The 25634-nt window shown below is 36.2% G+C and overlaps 1 protein-coding gene across 1 annotated transcript in view; it reads left to right on the top strand.

The window, feature by feature from the left end:
* The first annotated feature begins 1119 nt into the window (after positions 1-1119).
* The window catches only part of LOC102277099 (transmembrane protease serine 11C), a 67623-nt gene continuing 43108 nt past the window's right edge, over positions 1120-25634 (top strand). The window contains exons 1-3 of the mRNA XM_005892885.1: positions 1120-1175; positions 6630-6745; positions 20223-20341. Coding sequence (XP_005892947.1) covers positions 1120-1175; positions 6630-6745; positions 20223-20341 — 291 coding nt within the window. The remainder of the gene's footprint in view (positions 1176-6629; positions 6746-20222; positions 20342-25634) is intronic.

The following is a 25634-nucleotide window of genomic DNA, read 5'->3' as shown; positions in this document are numbered from 1 at the left end:
CCAAGCATCCAGTATCGTGCGTCAAACCTGGACTGGCAACTCGTTTCATACATGATATTATACATGTTTCAATGCCATTCTCCCAAATCATCCCACCCTCTCCCTCTGCAACAGAGTCCATAAGACTGTTCTATACATCAGTGTCTCTTTTGCTGTCTCGTACACCGGGTTATTGTTACCATCTTTCTAAATTCCATATATATGTGTTAGTATACTGTATTGGTGTTTTTCTTTCTGGCTTACTTCACTCTGTATAATAGACTCCAGTTGTGGTACATATACACAATGGAGTATTACTCAGCCATTAAAAAGAATACATTTGAATCAGTTCTAATGAGGTGGATGAAACTGGAGCCATATATACTTTTAATAAAAAAAAAATCAGCACCTTTTGGACTTCAGGGAATGGAAAACTCTTTAATGAATACTAATGTTAGGTTAGCAGTAAAAATGTCAGGGAGGAAGTCATGAGAGGGTGATATGAGTCTAAGGAGACAAGAGTTATGAGTTGTAGAACATTAAGATTCTAGTGGAGGGTTAGAACTTGGAGAGCCATTGGTCTTCCACCCAAAAGCAATAAAGAAATTGATGCAATCTAGGTACAGGTTTCCCCAACCTCCAGGATCTACACCTGATGATATGAGGTGGGGCTAATGTAATAATAATAGAAAAAAAGTGCACAGTAAATATAATGCCCTTGAATCATCCCAAAATCATCACCCCTTCCCAGCTGTTGAAAAATTGTCTTCCACAAAACCAGTCCCTGGTGCCAGAAAGGTTGGGGACCACTGAAGGGAATAAGGGCAGCTGCTGTCTTCAGATTCACAAATACAGAACTGGGTAAAGACTATCCTTCTCAAACCAGGTGACCTTATTGCTTCCTCAATCACAGTGACTGAGAGTTTTAAATTTTGCCTCTACTTGTGTTGAGTATTTATGATTTATGAAATAGTTTTACTAATGTACAATTAGGAAATGCTCAGAAAGTGCTTTGAAGATGCAAAGTTGTATGAGCACTAAGTATTATCATTACATCATTATCATAAAACACATAGTAGCCAGAATCTCATAAGCTAAATAGGTGGAGAATGACTGAGCTGCACAGCACTCAGGGAGAAGATGGCAAAAGGACAGCCTCCACAGAGAGAGCAGGCATGGACACCACTGCAGAACAGGTGGGCTTGGGGGCTGGGCAACAGGGGGGCTTGCCCTCACTTCTCAGGGAAACTTTCTAAAGGGACCAAATTCATTAAAGTAGCTTCATTCATATTTTAAACTCTCAAAAACAAACTTTTTATGGAAATAGGAACAAAGTATATTCCAAATCAAAGAAAAACAAGAATGATTAAGATTGATAAATTCTAATCATCAGAGTCTGGTTTTTTTTCTGTGTGAGAAATTTTTTCATCACAGTTAAAACATGCATGACAAGTGTATGTATAAATTGCTGAAGCAAAATTGGGACATTTTACTTTTTAAGATAACTTCACTTTGAAAACTGAAAGATCACAAGATAGTTATATATATATATATTTAATGGTGTGTGTTGATACAGAGACATTAATGTTATATTTATAATATGCTATTTTACCTATAGGAAGTGATAGATAAAAGTTTAAGTCTTAATTTTTGATCACTGAAATATAAAGTGCTTCATTGCTATACATTTTTACTGGTATGATTTAATATTTTAGATAGAAACAAGAACAGAAGGAGATTTTATTTTTTTTGATTAGCAACACCATATGCTTAGATAGCAATTGGCCCAAAAGTCAAAAAAATGTGCTCACTGGTTCCATGGCACACACAGATGGACAGATAAGTTTTGATTAGCACACAAAGATAAATGTTCTCACACATATTATAGTCATTTCTGTTACTCCAAAATGCATGCCTTAACAAGTCCATTAGGCCTGATCCAGATTTTTAAACAAGTTTTTTGGTTTTCACATCTTGACAACATCTAGATTCTAGGTGAACAGTTTAATAGAGGTCGGAATGTAACTTAATTAATAATTGTTCACTTTATGCATTCACATTAATATTTAATGTAACTGTAAGAGAACTCCCAAAATCTTTTCCATTAAATTGTGACTGTTAATCCCTATGATTTAATTAACAAAAAGTCTACTAAAAATGTTTGGTCTTGGCTCCAAGTAATATATTTTATGTTCATGTTAACTTGCTCAGTTCCTTATGCTCCATTAACAATATATGAGAAATAATGTACAGACACACCCTGATTTCATCCCTTCAAGGAAACAATTTCTAAGTAAAACTCACCAGTTAAGTCACACTTTATGAAATTGATAAATCATCTTCAATACCATTATTACACCTGAGTGGCTTAAAAATTGTTGTAGTTGTTGAGTTGCTAAGTCATGTCCAACTCTTTGCCATCCCATGGAATGCAGCATACCAGGCATCCCTATCTTTCACTATCTCCTGGAGTTTGCTCAATCTCATGTCCATTGAGTCAGTGATGCCATCCAACCATCTCATCTTCTGTCACCCCTTCTCCTTCTTCCCTCAATCTTTCCTATCATCAGGGTCTTTTCCAATGCGGATTCAAGATACAGTTGGTGAATAAATAAAACTCAGGAAAAATAGGCATGTTGTTGAAATCTAAATGTTTTTCTATTCCTCATGCCACCTCCCACCTAAGACCCAACAGACTCTATTTTGCAACAGACACTTCATATAATAACACTTTAAGAAAGTGGAATTTAATATGTCTCACATTGTTTCTAGAGAATACTTTAAAGAATCTGAATGGTGACAAGATTTAATTTGTCTTTTGAATTTAGGAATACCCACACACACACACACAAACAAAACACTCAAACAGAAGATAACTACTTTCCAAGTCAATAAAACCCATCTTCATCTTTGAAAACTCAGATAATAACAGAAATGAAGTTCATTTGCCTTTAAATTTTTATTAACTAACCATAATTTTACATTTGTGAATCAAGATAGTTGTCTTGATCACTACAGTGATCTCAGATTTTGGCTGGAAGATAAGTGAGAGTTCCAAGTTGGAGAGTCCTATATAATTTAATTTTCTTTCTGGAGATCAGGAAAGAATCTTAATCCAAATTCTAACCTTACACTAAATATACTGCTAATAATCAAAGAAGAAATCTCTACCTACTTAGAATGCTTATCTTTCCTAGATTCAGAAGGTTCTAAAAGAAAATATTGTCCTACAATTTCCACATTTTTAATAATGAAACAGCAATAGATGATTTGCAAATTCCCTGCCAACTTCAAAAGGCCATGCATCTCTCATTCTAGGAACTGTACATTGAAGAGAAGTTTGAAGTCAAACCATCTTCCTAGTAAACAAGTTCTTGTTTACAAGCATCAATTTTTTGTCACCTTATAGAAAAGAAAGAGAAAAAAATTAATGAAATGTACATGTAATAGGTTGAATTATTATAAAATTGGCAATATTCAAATTTTTTGATTCACAAAAGCAGTGTCTTTATATAGTTCAATATAGTTTTAAGAACACAGCTGAGATAAATAGAAAATATATTCCAAGTATTTGTCACATCAAATTTCACACTCCATTTATCACATTTTCATTGAGGCTTATTCCATGGTAACCTGTATTAAGGAAAACATACAGACATATACCTTTCAGTATGGAAGAGGATACTTTATGATAACATACTCATCTACAGAATTTAAATTACCAAGGTTTTACCAAGTCCTTTAGTCTTTTCCTTTTCCAAAAACTGTGTCATATACTCTTCTAAACTCAGTAAGTGAATTGGTCCAACTGAAAAGTGTTTTCCTCTAAACTTTTACATAGTCAGGTATCCTTATGGTTTTTTATTTTATTATGGACCAAAAGAGTTCATGATTATCACATTTCTTTAGAAATATTGAGATATTAATTTTATGTGCAGGAAGCAAACATGATTTTGACAAACACTATTTAAATAGTCAAAGTGAGTTTTCTCTTTAAGTAAAAGGAAATATCTAAAAGATGTAAAATTTGGACATTTATCTATACCAGGGATCTAGTAAATATTTCTCCAAGGAATATTACCTTTCAGAGAATGACTGTTAACTAACTAAAAAATAAATTTCTGATAGATACTTGACTCTATTTACAAATTAAAAATCAAATTAATATGAATGCTTTTAAACTAATGAAAATTTAGTAGTCATTTTAATGTATATATTTCAATGACATATATCAGCAATGTCTTTCACACATACAAGCATACCTGGAATATTTTACATGTGGGTATATATAAAATATGAAATATATAATATAAATTCAAATGTATATTATATTATCAATATAAATATGAAGTGTTTTATTTTCTTAGGTAGAACATTCTACAACACAACTGACCCAGTACCTTCAATAAGTCAATGTCACAAAAAATTTAAAAAGGAAAGCAGGATATGAAAGTTATTCTAGGTTAAAAGAGACGTAAGCAAAATAATAAACAAATGCAATGTGAGGGTTTTCATCTGATTTTTGTTCAACAACAAAAAAATGTAAAATATATCTTGAGGAATATGACCTTGATATTACAGTATTTTTAAAAATTATTACTAATTTTATTAGAAATGATGATCGTTTTTAAATGCCCTTATTTTTTATATAGAAAAAATGTTAAATTACTTTTCCATTGTTAATGTCATGATGCAATTATTTTCTATAATTATTGCTTTCTGTAACTACTAATACTTCAGAAAAATAGATGAAAACTTACAAAATATTTTTAAATATATGTGATTGATAAATTGAGTTTTATTAAACTATTTTCTATACTTTTATGTATATATTTAAATTTTCCATAACAAAATAAAACTTTTCTTGATCCTGTTTTCTTCGCCATGTATATATTCCCATTTCTTTACTCCCTTTTTCAGCAAAATCTTTGAAAGTGTGATCAGTGCTTATTGTCTCTAGTTCCTCTACTTCCATTCTCTCTCAAATCATCTCTAGCTACTATCATACCCCTTCTATTCCTAAAATTTCTTGCATCAAGGTCACCAATAACCTCATAATGGTAAACCAATGATGAATTTTCAGTGCTCATCAATTTTATGAGCCATTGGCAATCATCTGACACAGTTGATCCCCTACATAATCCTTGATAAACTTCTATTGCCTCCCAGGACATCAATTTTCTTGGTTTTCCTCCTACTGGCATTGGTGGCTTCCTCTCAGTCTCCTTTGCTTGGTCTTCCTCTTCTCCCTGCTCTCTTAAAATAGGAGTGTCCCAGTGATCATCTCTTGACCTTTTTCTCTAGTTACACTAGCTCCTTTGGTAATGCCATCTGGCCCCAGAGCCTAATCTCTATGTTGAGGAGTGCCAAATGTATACCACAAGCCCAGACCTCTATTCAAATCTCCAGATTTGTATAGGGATATACAAATCTTCATCTTCACCTTCATCTTCACCTGCATCTTCACTTGGATGACTAGTGAACATCTAAAACATAAAACTGAAATAATAATCATCTCCTCAAAAACCTGCTATAGCAATAGCCTTCCCGTCTCAGATGTAGACAACTCCTCCCCTCAAGCCCTCAAGCTAAAGAACTGGAAACAGTCTTTCACATGTCTTTTCCATCCACTCCACCAGTTCATCGGGAACTTCTATCAACTCTGTATTCAGAATATATCCAGCTCAAATCCTTTTCACTTTCTCCACCTCCAGCACTCTGGTCCAAGTCAACATCATATTGTGCCCCAATTATTATCATTTCTTATCTTGTCACTCTGCTTCCACACTTGCCATGTATAATTTACTTTTCACAAAGCAGTCAGAGGGATCTCATTAAGAAATTAGGCCAAATCATCATAGTCTTCCATTCAAAGACTTCCAAAGTTCACACTTAACTCAGAGGGAAAAAAAATTTATTACAATGACCCACAGTCTCTATATGACCTGGACCCTGGTACTAATAAGAATTACTCTTACCACTTTCTGCCTCATTCACATTCCTGACGTAGCTCTACTTTTCCTATAGTACTTATTACCTTTTTACTGCATTTTATTTATTAAATATACTCATTTATTGTCTATATCCCCTTAGTAAAATGTAATCTTCATAAGGAAAGAGATTTTTATTCCTACAACTATGCTTAGTAGGCTATCTATAAATATTAGCTGAATGAAGTAAGTTTAATTTTAGTAATACATTATTGATATGTGCTGAAAAATAAGCAGGTCAATATTAATTCACTAGTTTTACATATTGTTCCCCAAGCTCAGCTTCCCTGGTGGCTCAGAGGATAAAGCGTCTGCCTGCAATGCAGGAAACCTGGGTTCGATCCTTGGGTTGGGAAGATCCCCTGGAGAAGGAAATGGCAACCCACTCCAGTATTCTTGCCTGGAGAATCCCATGGACAGAGGAGCCTGGCAGGCTACAGTCCATGGGGTCGCAAAGAGTTGGACACGACTGAGGGACTTCACACACACACAAACACACACACACACACACGCACACACAAGCTCAGCAGTCCACTGAGTCCATAATTAACGTAAAACAGTGCACTTTTACATTTTACATCAAAGTCCATGTTTATTTCTGAGAGTATCCTATATTTTGCTCATATTAACACTTGCTTCCCTATCCTTACTGCTCGAAAGAATGGATTCAAACACAAAAATGAAAATCACAAGGTGTGGAAAAATTACCCTGTGTATCTTAACGATGGTCATCGCCATACTAGTCATCGGACTCATTGTTTGTTTTGTCACTTATGGTGAGTACTCAATATGCCTGATTTTCTGATCACACAGAATTATTATTGTTGGGAAAATTAGGAATTTTGAGAATGAGAGAAGGAAAGCAGTCCTATAAGATTACTAGACAGAGAGAATTTCTCGTGGTTAATAACATTTAATGAGATTGTTCTTTAGCAAACTTTGGCTTAGGGCATTCTGCATCCAAAGATTTGATGTGGTGGTTTCTGGGTAAAGATTTATGTTCTCAATTCAATGTATTATTGAATCAAGTAGTCATAGCCCCTACCTTTGCTGAACATAGGACTTTCTGAAGAGAAAGTCAGTGAGTTAACAAATAAACATAAGTCTATAACATGGGATTCTAAGGTTTCTTATCCCAAGGCCTGTAATTTTTTCTCTATACTAAGTTTTCTTCTCATAAAATTCTTACTAAAAAGTAGAATTTTCCCTATTATTGAGGAATAAAATTTAAACTGTCAGAACAGTATTTTCCTATATTTTGCATACTATAGAAAAAAATATGGAGTCATCCTGGGGGCTTTCCCTGTGGCTCAGATGGTGAAGAATCTGCGTGCAAAGCAGGAGACACAAGTTCGATCCCTGGGTTAGGAAGATCCCCTGGAGGAGGGCATGGCAAGCCACTCCAGTATTCTTGCCTGGAGAATCTCATGGACAGAAGAGCCTGGAGGGCTACAATCCATGGGGTCACAAAGAGTAGGACACAGCTCAGTTACTAATGCTTTACTTCCAGGTTGTTTTTCTTAAAAATAGCTTTTTGTGCCAAGTTTTCTGTTCTATTCTCATTACTGCCTTTAACTCCCTCTTTCCTAACCTTTTTAAGAATGAGGACTTTTTATAGGGGAAATTTTTCCCTACATTCCCTCAAGAGAATAAATACTTCTTGAATTAAAAAAGGCATAAACAATATAAACTTAGTAATGCTTTTAGTTAACCTGCTTAATTACATCTATATATGTTTGAAAATGACATATGTATAAGAATTGTTTTTAAGTATAGAAAAAATGCCTGGTGTATATACATATATATATATATATTTTTCCCCAGAATCATCTCTATTGCCAACTTACCCCTACCCTATATAATTCATGGCTTACAGGATGGGAACAACTGCTGTAAATCATCGTAGTATTTAAAAAAAATAAAATACATTTAGAAAGAGGCTTTCTGGCTAAATAAACATTCATTTCCATTTATAAGAGGACAAGAACTTGGATAAAGAGAAATCGAGTTGTGTGTAATGGAATAAAGAGGCCATCTCCTCAGTAACTGTGTGTTTTACTACCATCTGTTTCATCTTCCAGAGACAGACACAATTGTGTGAACACTATCATTAGGTAGGTCATAATGCCAGCTGCTACCACAGCCAAAACAAGAGTCATAGTCATAGTATATGCCCATAAACCTTTGAGTAAGAGGTGCCCACTCGAGACAGATGTTGCCTTTCATCAAGTGTGTAAAAGTGCCAGAAACTGGAGATAGGCAAGGATATTTGAATAGGTTATCTTTAGAGACAGGTGCGCTGTAATTTCCCATACAGCTACAACCACCCTGATATGTGAAGAATAGGTGATGTATTTCCCTTTAAATCAAGCTGAGAGAAGGACTTTGAAAGAGACCAATGCAACCCTAAGAAGACTTGCGGATCCAAGAAGAGAGTGGACTGGACTCTGACTCACATGTGGACATTCTAAAAGGCAAGAGATGTGGTGCTTGTTTAAGCAGAGTGAAGAGAAGACAGTACCCTTGGGCCATTTGAACAACTAGTCTTTGAGACAAATAATGCATAAAATGTTCCCTGTGAAACAGATATAGACCACCCTAGAAAAAAGCCCATCACCTAAGGTCCTTTTCAAGAGGCCACCTGGAGGGGTAATCAGATCTTCAGTTAAAGAATAGGAAGTATCTCCAGCTACTTAAATGCTAATGAATGAGTAAAATTAAGCTGGAATTACTACATTTGTTCGTGTAAAGGAACTGTAGTTGAAACATCACCAGTAATGAGTAGAAAAATGAATATCAAAATCCAGGAAAAAAAAGAAAAACTAGAAAGAAGTTAATTGTAAATACAAACTAAGTTCCTAGAGCACAAGAGCTAGATGCCAAATTCTCAACCATTCAAGTAGGCACCTACGGGGGTCCAAATCCTGTATATTAAGTGGAAAAGGAGGAATAGCCAGACTTAGTGGGTAAAGAGGTTGGGAAGGAAACTATCTCAAATTTAAGTTCAAATTTTGATTATTAAATGGACCTGGATATCTCACTTTCTGAATTGAGATCCTGTTTTGGGTTTATAGTGATGGTAAGACTTTTTAATACTAAAGAATTAAATCAAATTTTTATGGTTCACCCTATAAAATATTCTTGTTTGAAATACCAGTCTATATACATGTGTATATAGTACAAATATATGCATTGTGTTGCATATAATGGATATATGAAAGTGGAAGTGTTAGTTGCTCAGTCATGTCTGACTTTTTGTGACTCCATGGACTGTAGCTCACCAGGCTACTCTGTCCATGGAATTCTCCAGGCAAGAACATTGCCATGGTTAGCCATTTCCTGCTCCAGGGAATTTTCCTGATCCAGGGATTGAACCCAGGTCTCTGCACTGCAGGCAGATTCTTTACCATCTGAGCTATCAGGAGTAGCCCAATGTATATATAATACACATATTTGGCCTTGGAATATGGAATGAAGCAGGGCAAAGACTAATAGAGTTTTGCCAAGAGAACGCACTGGTCATAGAAAACACCTTCTTCCAACAACACAAGAGAAGACTCTACACATGGACATCACCAGATGGTCAACACCGAAATCAGATTGATTATATTCTTGGCAGCCAAAGATGGAGAAACTCTATACAGTGAGCAAAAACAAGACCGGGAGCTGACTGTGGCTCAGATCATGAGCTCCTTATTGCCAAATTCAGACTTAAACTGAAGAAAGTAGGGAAAACCACTAGACCATTCAGGTATGACCTAAATCAAATCACTTATGATTATACAGTGAAAGTGAGAAATAGATTTAAGGGACTAGATCTGATACATAGACTGCCTGATGAACTATGGACTGAGGTTCATGACATTGTACAGGAGACAGGGATCAAGACCATCCCCATGGAAAAGAAATGCAAAAAAGCAAAATGGCTGTCTGGGGAGGCCTTACAAATAGCTGTGAAAAGAAGAGAAGCGAAAAGCAAAGGAGAAAAGGAAAGATATAAGCATCTGAATGCAGAGTTCCAAAGAATAGCAAGAAGAGATAAAAAAGCCTTTCTCAGCGATCAATGCAAAGAAATAGAGGAAAACAACAGAATGGGAAAGAATAGAGATCGCTTCAAGAAACTTAGAGATACCAAGGGAACATTTCATGCAAAGATGGGCTCGATAAAGGACAGAAATGGTATGGATCTAACAGAAGCAGAAGATAGTAAGAATAGGTGGCAAGAATACACAGAAGAACTGTACAAAAAAGATCTTCACGACCCAGATAATCATGATGGTATGATCACTCACCTAGAGCTAGACATCCTGGAATGTGAAGTCAAATGGGCCTTAGAAAGCATCACTACGAACAAAGCTAGTGGAGGTGATGGAATTCCAGTTGAGCTATTTCAAATCCTGAAAGATGATGCTGTGAAAGTGCTGCACTCAATATGCCAGCAAATTTGGAAAACTCAGCAGTGCCCACAGGACTTGAAAAGGTCAGTTTTCATTCCAATCCCAAAGAAAGGCAATGCCAAAGAATGACCACACTACCGCACAATTGTACTCATCTCACACGCTAGTAAAGTAATGCTCAAAATTCTCCAAGCCAGGCTTCAGCAATATGTGAACCATGAATTTCCAGATGTTCAAGCTGGTTTTAGAAAAAGCAGAGGAACCAGAGATCAAATTGCCAACATCCTCTGGATCATGGGAAAAAGCAAGAGAGTTCCAGGAAAACATCTATTTCTGCTTTATTGACTATGCCAAAGCCTTTGACTGTGTGGATCACAATAAACTGTGGAAAATTCTGAAAGAGATGGGCATACCAGACCACCTGCCCTGCCTCTTGAGAAACCTGTATGTAGATCAGGAAGCAACAGTTAGAACTGGACATGGAACAACAGACTGGTTCCAAATAGGAAAAGGAGTACGTCAAGGCCGTATATTGTCACCATGCCTATTTAACTTATATGCAGAGTACATCATGAGAAACGCTGGGCTGGAAGAAGCACAAGCTGGAATCAAGATTGCTGGGAGAAATATCAATAACCTCAGATATGCAGATGACACCACCCTTATGGCAGAAAGTGAAGAGGAACTAAAAAGCCTCTTGATGAAAGTGAAAGAGGTGAGTGCAAAAGTTGGCTTAAAGCTCAACCTTCAGACAACGAAGATCATGGCATCTGGTCCCATCACTTCATGGGAAATAGATGGGGAAACAGTGGAAATAGTGTCAGACTTTATTTCTGGGGGCTCCAAAATCACTGCAGACGGTGACTGCAGCCATGAAATTAAAAGACGCTTACTCCTTGGAAGGAAAGTTATGACCAACCTAGATAGCATATTCAAAATCAGAGACGTTACTTTGGCAACAAAGGTCTGTCTAGTCAAGGCTATGGTTTTTCCTGTGGTCATGTATGGATGTGAGAGTTGGACTGTGAAGAAGGCTGAGCGCCAAAGAATTGATGCTTTTGAACTGTGGTGTTGGACAAGACTCTTGAGAGTCCCTTGGACTGCAAGGAGATCCAACCAGTCCATTCTAAAGAGATCAGCCCTGGGATTTCTTTGGAAGGACTGATGCTAAAGCTGAAACTCCAGTACTTTGGCCACCTCATGCGAAGAGTTGACTCATTGGAAAAGACTCTGATGCTGGGAGGGATTAGGGGCAGGAGGAGAAGGGGATGACAGAGGATGAGATGGCTGGATGGCATCACCGACTCAGTAGACGTGAGTTTGAGTGAACTCCGGGAAATGGTGATGGACAGGGAGGCCTGGCGTGCTGAGATTCATGGGGTCGCAGAGAGCGACTGAACTGATACTAATACCTTATATGCATATGATATGCATATGATATACATAATCACCACTTGCAGTTTATTCTAAAACAATTAAATTCAGATCATTTCATTGGGCCCAGAAGAAACTACTCATGGGAGAAATGAGTATGAATTCTAATATATTTAAGATACACTCTTGGAGTTAGTCATAGTAATACCTATTTCCCAGAAATTATAAAAGTTAATGTCTTATAAAAACTTCCACAAAGGAGAAGATCCAAAATTAAATACCTTTGTATGAAAATAATAAATAATTTTGTTAATAATGTAAGTTTTCTCAAATCATAGTACACCTGTAAAAACAGGAATAGAGTATCCTAATACTGTGTAGAGTACTTTGATAGAGTTTCCGAAGTCCTAGATTTTATTTCTTTGTCTTTTTACAGACCATTTGTTTTTGCTTTTAGGCCACCTACATGATTCACAATATCCTGAATGAACTAAAAATTAAATCAAAAGACCCTTTTAAGAATATACCTGTTTGTCACTAAATAAACAAAATCTCAATCTGATTAAACAATTTTTTACTTTTTATCCAGATGTTTTGGTATCATTTAAAGGCAGTCTCTTAAATAAGGCTTCCATCACCATTTTAAGATTTTCTAGTTCACTATTCCAGACACCAAACATGGAAGTAACTGCCCATCTCCTCTCAATAAGGACTCATTCCCTTGGGCCAATGACCAATTAAACAAGTACAGCTGGACAAACCAAAGCACAGCACAAATATTCACTCCAAAAACCTACCTTTTTCTACTTCACGACTCTATAGAATGATAATGTTGTGTTGTCTATTTGGTTAACTTTTTAAGAGATGATAGAAAGAGTGCCCTCTTCTTTCTCCCATTATATCTGAAGTCTGAGTCACTCAGTCGTATCTGACTCTTTGTGACCCCATGGACTATAGCCCACCAGGCTCCTCTGTCCATGGGGATTCTCCAGGTAAGAATACTGGAGTGGGTAGCCAATTCCTTCTCCGGGAATCTTCCCAACCCAAAGATTGAACTCAGGTCTCCTGCATTGCAGGCAGATTTTTTTACTATCTGAGATACCAGGGAAGCCCATATATCTGAAATTGGACACAAATTCAATCCAACAAGCCATTCACTGGGTGACTGGTGGTGATGGTTTAGTCACTAAGTTGTGTCCAACTCTTACAACCCCATGGACGTAGCCCACCAGGCTCCTCTGTCCCTAGGAATTCCCAGGCACGAATATTGGAGTGGGTTGCCATTTCCTTCTCTAAGGAATCTTCCCAACCCAGGTCTCCAGTGTTGCAGGCAATCTGCATTGCAGGCACTTTCTTTACCAACTGAGCCACCAGAGAAGCCCCACTGGGTGACTACTATGTACTTAATGAAAAGAGTAGGGTAGGTGCTATCAAGGGAGTATACCACTAGTGGAGGAGAGTTTCTAGAATATCACATTAGTCCTTTTCCTAAAGTGCTCAGCTTCTAGTACAGGGTCAGCACACTTTTCCTGTAAAGCGTCAGACAGTATACAATTTCCACTCTGTGGGTGATAATAGTCTATCACAACTCGAGTCTAATGTTGTAGTGCTACTGTAGCCAATATGTAAATAAGTGGACATAACTAATTTCCAATAAAGCTTTACTCATGGACATTGAAATTTGAATTTCAGGTAATTTTCACAGGACATAAAATATTATTTTTACTTTTTTCAACTTTTAAAAAATGTGAAAACCTTCTTAGCTCGTTTGCTGTGTTCAGTTGCTCAACCATGTCTGACTCTTTGTGACCCCATGGACTGCAGCACACTAGGCTTCCCTGTCCTTCACCATCCCCCAGAGTTTACTCAAACTCATGTCCATTGAGTCATGATGCCATCCAACCATCTCATCCTCTGTCATCCACTTCTCTACCTGCCTTCAATCCTTCCCAGCATCAATATCTTTTCTAATGAGTCAGCTCATAGCATCAGGTGGCCGAAGTATTAAAGCTTCAGCTTCACCATCAGCCCTTCCAATGAATATTCAGGGTTGATTTCCTTTCTGGTTGACTGCTTTGATTTTCTTGCTGTCCAAGGGACTCTCAGTCTTCTCAGCACCACGGTTCGAAAGCATCAGTTCTTTAGCACTCAGCCTTTTTTACTGTGCAGCTCTCACATCCATACATAACTACTGTAAAAACCATGTCTTTGACTATAGGGACTTTTGTAGGCAAAGTAATGTCTCTGCTTTTTAATACGCTGTATAGATTTGCCATTGCTTCTCTTCCAAGGAGCAAGTGCCTTTTAATTTCATGGCTGCAGTCACCATCTGCAGTGATTTTGGAGCCCAAGAAAATAGTCTATGAGTCTTAGCTCATAGGCCATACAAAACTCAGCAGCAGGCTAAATTTCATAGTTTGCTCATCCCTGATCTAGAGTAATAAATTTTAGCCCTGACTGCACCTTAGAATCACCTGGAAACCTTTTTAAAAGAATACTAATACAAAAGCCCCACTCAAAAATGATGTATGGCAAAACCAATACAATATTGTAAAGTAAAAATAATAATAATAATAAAAGTGTAATTGTAAGCAAAAATAAAAATAAAATGAACTACAAAAAAAAAATGCTATCTGGAATGAAAATTTTAACTTTAAAAGCTCCCCAGATGGTTCTAATGTTCAGCCAAAGTCAGAACTACTGATCTGGAAGGAGACAGATATAATATAAGATTCAGAGGTACAAATAGGTACAAATAAGTTTAGAGGTCAGTGACTCAGGTTCAGTTTGTCACTTCAAGATTTCAGGGACCCAGTCTCCTTCAATCTTGCTATGCTACTGCCATTGTCTAGATCTTAATGTTCAAAGTGATGGTGTCAGTTCTGACCATTAAGTTCTCATTCCAGCCAGACAGAAGGCAGAGTAGGAAGGAGATGAGTTTGTTTTCTATCAATAAGAAAAACATCTCAGGCGCTGCACATACCCTTTTCTCTTTCATTCCATTTGTCAGAACCTAAGTGCACTCCATCACTCCCAGATGGAATAAACAGGGGCAGAAAAACATAGATTTTTATTTCTGGATAGAATTTCCTCAGTTAAAAATCACAAACTACATTGCTATAGGAAAAGAGAAGGTAGAATATCAAGAAGTAGCACATAATGTCTTCCTCAGGAAGTTAAAATTCTATCTAGGTTAGGCTGTGAGTAATTGATGAGGAAATGAGCAGATGAGACTTCCAGGGAAGTTTCGGAATATGCATGGAGAATGTTAATCTGTCTGGATGGTTTTCTCACTACTGGTAATTCAGGAAATTTCAAGTATTCCTGTGCCAACTGTAAATGGAAACTGTTAATCCCAAAATAGCAATCTCACTTTCAAGGAACAGGAAAAGAAAGGGAAAACAGAGTCAAGGCAAAAATTATTCCTTCTTGAATTGAAATTTATATTCTTTTTTTTGTTTTTGCTTCTTAGCAAAGAACAAAATGATATTAATAAATATGTGAGGTACTTTTCCTAGACTTTTTCTTCAGGGCTAAGTTTAATATTAACTAGTAGTCTTTGGAAAAAAGCATTTCTTTGACTCTCCAGATCCTAGTTTAGAGAACTACTTTTAACAAGTCCTAAACATTGAGAACAGAAACCAAGGACCAAGCTGGTAGTATTTCAGGTGATTCATTTTTTAAGGTAATAGCAGCCAAAAATGGGAGCAATTGGTGGCCACTGGGATCCAGTTTTGAGCAAATAAGTCACCATGTGTGAGAAAGAGCTGGGGTGGAAAATTCGAGGACAAGTACACAAATGCTGTTATCAGTTAAATTATAAGCCCACAATATATGTATGGTCCTGACCACAGAAAGAATTCTATTTATCATAAGACAGGTAGAAAATTCAACATAAAAAGCAGCATTTTTTTATTACTTCTCAGTAGTTTTGGAATGATACAAAGAGTAGGGGAGAAATCTGGCACGTGGACCAAGTGAATAACATCAGCTCTGATGAGACAAACTGATATCAGGAGCCTAATATTTGCTGAAGGACATATAACTGTTGTGATATTTATTGGCAGAAAAATAAGCAAATCATAATCTAAATCTAGTCATAAAAAACTTCAGTCTTATTCAAATGTCAAGCCACATAGAACTCCCATATTCTTTCTTTAGAATTCTAGAGAGGTTGTGTCTCATAATTATTCTTCTTTTCTAGAAAAGTCTATGTTATTCTGGACCGTTAATGCCATCCTCTCTCGATGTGCATTTTCTTAATCTTGGTGTACAGAGAACTGATGGAGCATCCATACAGGAACTAAACACTACATTTCCCTTCACTGATAATCCCAGGCCCCCACTTCATCCCACATAGGAATCTTAGCTACCACTAACTTCCCAAGTGATCTAGCACAAAGGGAAAATTTTCTGTAGTTGCAAGTCATTAATTTGTGATGGGAATTGCTAAAGGCCCATCAGAAATCTGAACAGAAAAAGAAAAGAAGAATTTGGGATATAGGAGAGAAGTAGTATAAAGACTTAACCTTTGACTATCACAGGAAATAAAATAAATTGAAAAACACTTGTTAGGCAGGAACACCAAAGGTACAAAAGTAAAATTTTTCAGTTGCAAAACCATGGCATTTCAAGAAGTAAGGAGGACATAGCCCATAATAGGACATTTACCTGAGAGCCTGCTATGTCTTCCTCTTCTGCTTCCTCCTCTAGGTTTCTTCCTCAAGGGAAATAATGTGCAGAAATCACAGTAGCATCTTCAGAATATGCCTTTAAAGGCTTCAGCACAGACCCTTACCTGCTACCACCATGGCCACAGGCAGAAGGGCCTGGAAATTCAGGAACGTCTACCCTTCCCTGTCTCAGGAGAGATTCAGGAAAGATGACTCCTACATGAAGAACAAACTTTGAGCTTCTCCTTCTCTGTCTTTGAGGACCCTCCCTTCCCACAGATATCCCAGATTTTGCCACACAATGACTAATGTGGGCTGCACCACTCTGCCTCTACCAAACCCATGCAGAACAGACCCTGTTATCTACCCTAGGACCAAAGGCTGAACCCGACCCTCATGAATATGCTCGGGAGCGCAGGTACTTAACCCTGGCCTCAGAAGCATCTAGAGCTCTTAATTAAAACAACATTCATGTTCCCACCGAGTCCAATAAACAAATCTGTGGGAGAGAACACAAAGAATGATAGTTCTTCAAAGTCCACATATGATCTTAATTGAAAGTGCGGGCTTAGAGCCACTTATCTAAACCCTGCTTTTCAAGCTTTAATGTGCACAAAAATCACTTGGAAGGATGTTACCTAGACTTATTATGGTGATCATTTTTCAATATGTACATATATTGAATTATTATATTGTACACATGAAACTCTGGTAGCTCAATTGGTAAAGAATCTGCCTGCAGTGCAGGAGATCTGGGTTCGAGCCCTGAGTTGGGAAGATTCCCTGGAGAAGGAAATGGCAACCCACTCCAGTATTCTTGCCTGGAAAATCCCATGGACAGAGGAGCCTGGTGAGCTATAGTCTATGGGGTCATGAGTCGGACATGACTTAGCGACTAAACTACCATCACCACACGTGAAACTAATATAATGGTGTGTGTCAATTATATCTCAGTTTTAAAAACCACTTGGAAATCAAACAAAAGTAAATAAAGGCACAAAGAGAAAAACTGGTCAGGATAATAGTCCTGGGCTAGGTCAGGATAATAGTCTGGGCTAGGAGTAGCCCAGAATGTGACCTGGAACCTTTGAAAAATGTGACTCTTCTAGGAAGGAAAAACCAATCAAAATAATACTTAGATCATAGTCCATAATTTTTCTTGCTTAAGGTCTAGGTTACATTTGAAGGACAGAAGCTAATCCTTTAATATAATAGTCTGATAGTTCCTTTAAATGCCAACAGTGGCACTCAATTTACCGCTTTACCTTCTAATTCAGGACTCAGAGCTCTAACAGGATAACAGACCTAGGGAATGGCTTTCCTTTCTAGTGTTTAAAATTCTTTTAGTAGTTCAACACATTAATAAAGCCTAATACTGTCTTAATGGCCTAGATTTTCAACCCTGATATTCTAATGGAAAATTAAGAAGTCATACAGTATTTATGAATAAAAATATATAATGACAAAATACTATGTTCCTTTGAAACTTTCTTTTGACAGCTTTACTTAAATATAGTTGACATATGACATTAATGTCACTGGAAGGTATATAACAAGTTGATTTGATATATATTGCAAAATGGTTACTACTATACACTCATATATTATAAAATGATTATCACAATACACTTATACATTATTTCAGATGTTTCATTGTTAGGGTATAGAAACACAACTGATTTTGTATCCAACAACTTTACTGACTCAATTAGTTCTAACAGTTTTTTGGTAGAGTCTATAGGACTTTCTGTATATAAGATCATCCATGTACAAATCACAAGTTTCCTTCTTCCTTTCTAATTTGGATGCCTTTTATTTCTTTCTCTTCCCTGATTGCTCTGGCTAGGATTTCTAGAACTATGTCAAATAGGAGTAGTGAGAGTGGGTACCCTTATCTTGTTCCTGACCTTTCAACCTTACATCTTTGATTATCATGCTGACCATGGATTTGTCATGTATCACCTTCATTATGTTGAGGCTTGCTCCCTTAGGTTTTTACAATGTGAAAGGCTATATTTTATCAAATGCTTTTTCTGCCTCAATTGAGATGATCAGTGATTTTTGTCTGTCATTCTATTAATATGGTATATCAAATTTATTGATTTGTGTATATTGAACTACTTCAATTCCAGGGATACATCTCGATTATGGTGTATGATCCTTTTAACATGTATTAATAGTTACATTCAGTCTGCTATCATTTTGCTGAGGATTTTTGTACCATATTCCTTACGGATTTTATTGCAGTGTCCTAATCTGGTTTTGATATTAGGGTAATACTGGCCTTGTAAAATGAGTTTGAGCTTCCCTGGTGGCTCAGTGGTAAAGAATCCACCTGCCAATGCAGAAGACTTCAGCTCGATTCCTGGGTCGAAATATCTACTGGAGAAGGAAATGACAACCAACTCCAGTATTCTTACTTGGGAGAACACAAAACAGAGGCACCTGGCAGGCTACAATCCATGGGGTTGCAGAGTCAGACATGACTTAGCAACTAAACAACAACAAAATGAATTTAGAAGTGTTCCTTTCTCTTCTATTTTCTAGATGATTTCGAGAAGGATTAACATTAATTCCTTAAATGTTTGGTAGAATTCATTGGAGAAACAATCTAGCCCTGGGTTTTTCTCTTTGGGGAGGTTTCTGATTATTGGTTGAAACTCCTAACTCGTTGTTGGTCCATTCAGATTTTCTGTTTCTTCATGATTAAGTCTTGGAAGGTTGTATGTTTCTAAAAATTTATCTATCTCTTCTAGTTTAGTCAACTTTTTGGTGCATAATCGTTCATAACAGTCTCATGATCCTTTGTATTTCTGTAGTATCAGTTGCAAAGTTTTCTCTTTAATTTCTGGTTTTGACTCTTCTCTCTGTTTTTCTCAGTCTAGCTAAATTTTCTTGATCTTGTTTAAAGTTTCAAGAAACCTTGATCTTTGCTTCACATTATTTCTGCTCTGATTTTGTTGTTTTCTTGCTTCTGGTAACTTTGGGGCTTTCCCAATGGCTCAGTGGGTAAAGAATCCGACTGCAATGCAAGGTGAAGGAGAGGAAGGTTTGATCCCTGGGTCATGAAGATCCCCTGGAGAAGGGCATGGCAACCCACTCCAGTATTCTTGCCTGGAGAATCCCATGGACAGAGGAACCTGGGGGGCTCTAGTCCACAGGGTCGCAAACAGTTGGATGCAACTGAAGTGACTAAACACACACACACACACACACTATTATTATATCATTGTCTATTTCTCCCTTCAGATCTATCAGTATTTACTTAATGTATTTAGATGCTCTGATGTTGGGTACATATGTATTTAAAATTTTTATGTCTTCTTAATGAATTGACCCCTTTTATCATTACATATATTATTATGTTATGATCTTCTTTGTCTCTTATTATTCAATACTATTTTTAGCTTAAAATCTTTTTATTTAAGTATAGGCACTCCAGTTTGAGTATTATTATTTTTGTCACATTTGCCAATACAATTCAAGAAAAATGATATCTCATTTTACTTTGCTTTTTTTTTTTTACTATTAGTGAGTATATAAGAAAGATCTTTTAAATAATTAACTGCAGTCACTCATATGAAGAATTTTATTAGAACGCTAAAATATGACTTACATTCTTTGACAAGGTTATAATTTAATATGCATGCCAAAGTTATTTCAACAGTCACTAGGAACTAATACTATTTAAATGCCAAGTTACCTGAAATTTCATAGGAGTATTCTGTTTCACAAGATTTTTCTTAGGAATGAAAGTAGTTACACAATGAACAAAATGAAAACTGTTTTTTCTTTTTTCTCCTTCTCAGGAAAGACATATTTCTACCATCATATCAGCTTTAAAGTCAATAATATTGACTATGACAGCAAGTTTGCAAAACCATATTCACAAGAATATACGGACCTAAATAATAAGATAATATCTTTGGTAAGTTGAAATTCTTTTCTTAGCATTGTTTTTTTTTAAATGCTATTCTCCTTTAAATGCCTGAATCCTAGCAGTCACCTTCCAAGTTGAAAATGATTTATAATTTTATATTATTTCTTGCCACTACCTCATTTCTAGATGAAGATAGTCAGCCCTTTCAGAAAATCAGTTAGAAAACATGCATGGGAGGAAAAATGTAAGAGAGACATATTTTGAGAACACCTAATAAACACCTACCTTGTGATAGACACTCAAAGAAGGTTTTTAATGTATTAAAAATTAAATGAATGAAACTTATTCTATATCCAAGATACCTGATGAAGGCCATGTTGTTTCTGCTTCTAATTTAAACAGTTATTCAAGGAAGAGAAATGGTCAGTGCAGAAAAGAACATACAACCCCAAATAAAGATCTTCTTGTTAAACCTCAGTGTATGTAAACATTAATGTCTATTTAAGAGTATGTTTTGTTTTGTGTGCTGTGCTGTGCTTAGTCTCTCAGTCGTGTCCGACTCTTGCGACCCCATAGACTGTAGCCTGCCAGGCTCCTCTGTCCTTGTGATTCTCAAGGCAAGAATACTGGAGTGGGTTGCCATTTCCTTCTCCAATATTTTGTTATAAGTTAAACCCAATGAAGAGTCTTGACTGCCCCTTTAATATTAGCTTCCTTTATCATAGATGGCACTTTAACTCAAATAATTTTATAAACCAAACCAAATTCTGCAAGAGTAGTGGTGGCATCATTCATCTCCCATTTTCCTGAGCAGATTCTTGACAACACATTTTCAGACCTAACTCTCTCTGACAAAAGCTTGTAGCTTTTCTAAGGAATTTCAGTACCTCCCAGTTTCTAATAAATCCAAAGACTTTAAGAGTCTTGGTATACTTTTACCATTATACTAAGAGTTAGTATATTAAAAAATGAAAGAAAATCCCTGCTTTTAGTTTAGCTTTATGATAAAGAAGGAAATGACATGGAAGTAATCAATATAACTCACTGATTAATAAATAGGCTTTGGACTCCGAGTCCTTGTTCAATTCTAAGTTTAACCATTTACTAGCTGTATGACTTAAGACAAGTTATTTCATCTCCCTACACCTCAGTTTCTTCAACTAACAATGAGGTGGCAAACATAGATACAATACCATGGGAATGTTCTTGGCATGATATAAGGTTAAATAGGTCATAATCTTAGCAGAAGTTCTATTAATCTGTAAGCCCTTAGAATTAGAATAAGGGCTAAAGTGAGTACCATTAATAGATAATAAGTTATAAGTATATAACAAAGCTAATATATAACTTTAAAATAACTCCAAATAGGCCTATACTAAGAAATTCACCTTTTATGCTATAAATTCAAATCAAGATATTCAAATAAACTAACCTATGTTTACTTCACAAATGAATATTCCAAAACTATCAGTCTGATCTATTATTATATCATCTTGGTTAATCAAACGTTAAGATGTCCTGACATCTTGTTTCAGGCTTCTTTTGCAGCCCTCATTCCCGGTTTCTTACTACCTGGATTAAGACAATCACCAAATATTTCTCATACTTTTTTCATTTACATGGGTCAGGATGCCTGCTTTTACATGCCTTTCTATTTTCATTTAGTCCAATGTTCTTTGTATAAGTATTACCATATACACAACATCCACAAGTACAACACTAGTGATAACCAAATGGAGATAGAATGTACCAAATGGAATTCTGAACATTCGTCAAACTTAGCTATTAGTCACAATTACAACGTACACAGCCTGTTTTTATTCTGATTTCCATTAAATAATTCTTATGATGACTCACTCTAAGAGAAGAAAAGGAATAAAGAGAGATGTTGCTTTACTATGAATGACAGTCTTTAATTTTTTACTACTGGGAATAATGTTCCTTCATACAGAACATTTTCATGTTTTAGATATATGGTTTTCCAGTGGGAAACATAAGAAATATCTGTAATTTCTTATTTTTTGTAGCTCCCCAGCAGATATGATGCCCAACTATAGTGAAAATAAATTCTAAAATTTAGGAGTGAGGCAGTACCTTAACAACAAAAATTAGCTTACTAATTGTCAGTACTGGTCTAAGCACTTTACATATTAACTTATTTGATTCTCCTGGCATTCTCATTTTCTGTATGAAGAAACTGAGGCACAAAGAGGTTAATTTACCTAAAGTTATACTGCAATACCTGCATCTTCTTTATGATGTATTGCCCTATAATTAATGAGCATGTGAACATTATAAAATTTCAAGCACACTTCAGATTACATCACCTTTCATATGACCAGTCATATATTCCAAAATGTTTAAGCAACTCCCATGTAGTTTTCACATATAAATGCAGTGGATTATAGATGACCAAAATGATACCTGGTATGTATAAGGTATCTAAGAGGATCCATAAGAAACAGATCAGCCAAACTTATACATCAAACCACTTACCAGAGTATCCAAGAACAGAAAGCATCTTTGATCATTATATAACGATAGCATTTGTCAAATAACAAATATTCGGCTGAGCTAACCTAAACCTGGAATGAGCATATACACCTTTATGCTTATGACTCTTCTTGCAATCTACCAAATGATAGATTATCTATGGAATTCATCAGACTTAGAAGTATGTGATCTTTAAAAGGTAACAAAGTGAAGGATAATATTCAAGATTCCTGTTCCGTCTAATACAGATTAGAAATGTCTCAGGTTGAGTAAAAATTAGGTTAGTGTTCATTCAGTTTCATGCCCCTCAAAACTTATTAGAAAACTAAGGTCATGGCATCTGTCCCACCACTTCATGGCAGATAGATGGGGAAACAGTGGCTGACTTTATTTTTGGAGGCTCCAAAATCACTGTAGATGGTGACTGCAGTATAAGCTATTGAGAAAAGTGCTAATCTGATACATTAAATGAAAATCATTGTGCGTTAAGTTGCTAACATGAAGGAACTGAGAAGATCCAAGGTTTATCAAAAATGCAACCAGTATTTCAGAGACATTATTCATATTTCAAATGGTATGAAGAAAACTTACAAAACTTACTGATGGACTAGCTTTCTTTTGTATGATTGGAACATAAGGAAAGAAGAAATAAATACTAGATGCTCAGGGCAGGGTGTCTGCAGACATGGTTGCAGGGGCAGGGGGTGATAATGCCCACTAACATAAGTTAGTGAGAAACTAAGTGAGTTTCTGAAACTTGGCATTTGGTTTCAGGTCAAATACCTAACAACCCTTTTCCTACAGGGTGTGCCAAGAGTCTGAGCCTCTTAAAAATAGGATTTGTATGACTGTTACTGGGGAAGCTCTCATAAATCCACCTTACAGCTTCTTGGAACACCCCAAGCCTAAAGTTACTATTCACTCGAAGGATGCTTCTACATCATCCATCTATACACACCTTATTAAACAAATATTATACGCTAAGGCTGGGTGTCTGAGTTCATTCTGAAGCAATTTTTTAAAGGATCCTTTCAGTTCAGTTCAGTTCAGTTCAGTCGCTTGGTCGTGTCCGACTCTTTGCGACCCCATGAATTGCAGCACGCCAGGCCTCCCTGTTCATCACCAACTCCCAGAGTTCACTCAAACTCACGTCCATCGAGTCAGTGATGCCATCCAGACATCTCATCCTCTGTCGTCCCCTCTCCTCCTGCCCCCAATCCCTCCCAGCATCAGAGTCTTTTCCAATGAGTCAACTCTTCGCATGAGGTGGCCAAAGTACTGGAGTTTCAGCTTTAGCATCAGTCCTTCCAAAGAACACCCAGGACTGATCTCCTTTAGGATGGACTGGTTGGATCTTCTTGCAGTCCAAGGGACTCTCAAGAGTCTTCTCCAACACCACAGTTCAAAAGCATCAATTTTTTGGCGCTCAGCTTTCTTCACAGTCCAACTCTCACATCCATACATGACTACTGGAAAAATTAGTAGGCATCATTTCTGATCTTGAGTCTAGTCTCTTTCCATGGTTTTAATTCATGGTATTCCCATTCTCAGACTCACCTAGCCACCATATCTTAAGGTCAATTTTGACCCCTCCTTCTCCATTATCTAACCATTCACCAAATTTTATTACTTATTCCTTCAAAGTGTTTCTAGCCTAACTTCCAAAGCAAAATTGCTGAATAATAGTGAGAATTTATCCCTTTCTCTCCTCAAATTTCACTAAAATGACAGAAAACAAATAAAAACAATGTGTCTTATAATGACAGACATGTTGCCACCGAAAGAGTGAGGAGTTTTTGGAAGATAAAAACTAGATATTTGCAAAGAGCAAAATCTCAGCATCACAGTTGCTGACAAATAACTCCCTGGAGATAAAAATACTGGCCTCCAAGAAAGTGAGTTTTCCAACAAAAACTTGGAATAACCTTGAGATCAGAGAAATCAAAGGTTATGAAAGAAAGTCACAGTGAATAACTAATTAATTAATCAATTTAAGGTATTATGTATTTCTACAGGAAATAATATATTGTAAATTAATTAAAGGACTGAACCAAATATTCTACCAAAAGTCTATTCCAATGCAAATAGAAAAAGGAAAGGAAGTAATACATGTACATCAAAAAGAATGAAGGAAACAGTCATTATTTACTGATGATGTTGTTGTTAAAACACTAAGTCGTGTCCAACTCTTCTGAGACGCCATGGAATATAGCCCACCAGCCTCCTCTATCCATGAATTTTCCTAGGCAAGAATACTGGAGTGGGTTGCCATTTCTTTCTCCAGGGGATCTTCCTGACCTAAGGATTGAATCCGTGTTTCCTGCCTAAGCAAGCAGATCCTTTACCATTAAGCCACCAGGGAAGCCTACTGACAGTATTCTGTATACTTAAAATACTCAAAAGACTTAGTTGAAAAATTATTAGAATCAACTGTAGAGTTTTGTAAGGTGGCCAATTACCAGACCAACATATAAAAAGTAATATTTTTCTTAATTACCAAAAGTAACAAAATATAAACATTATTTTTAAACTCCACTTAATAGCAACAAAATCTATATGATATACATGAATGAAACTAACACAAATTATAAACAATCTATATGAATAAAAATATGAAATGTTGCTAAACAATATAAAAGAATAAATAAGGGGAAAAAACATGTAACTTTATTTTAATTATGTTCAGTACAATCCTTTAGTTTATGATAAAGATGTTATTTCAAATTCAGTATTGTTAGGACAATCAGCTAGCCATCTGGAAAATATAGGAAGTAATATTGCTTGCATTTCTGGCATAATCAATCTATTATATAAGTAGTTAGCTTGGGCAAGATTCTGTTTACTTATT

The sequence above is a fragment of the Bos mutus genome, chromosome 6 (genome assembly GCF_027580195.1).
Source record: "Bos mutus isolate GX-2022 chromosome 6, NWIPB_WYAK_1.1, whole genome shotgun sequence".
Classification (NCBI taxonomy): domain Eukaryota; kingdom Metazoa; phylum Chordata; class Mammalia; order Artiodactyla; family Bovidae; genus Bos; species Bos mutus.
The sequence above is the reverse complement of the archived record's forward strand: the minus strand, read 5'-3'. Positions and strand labels throughout refer to the sequence as shown.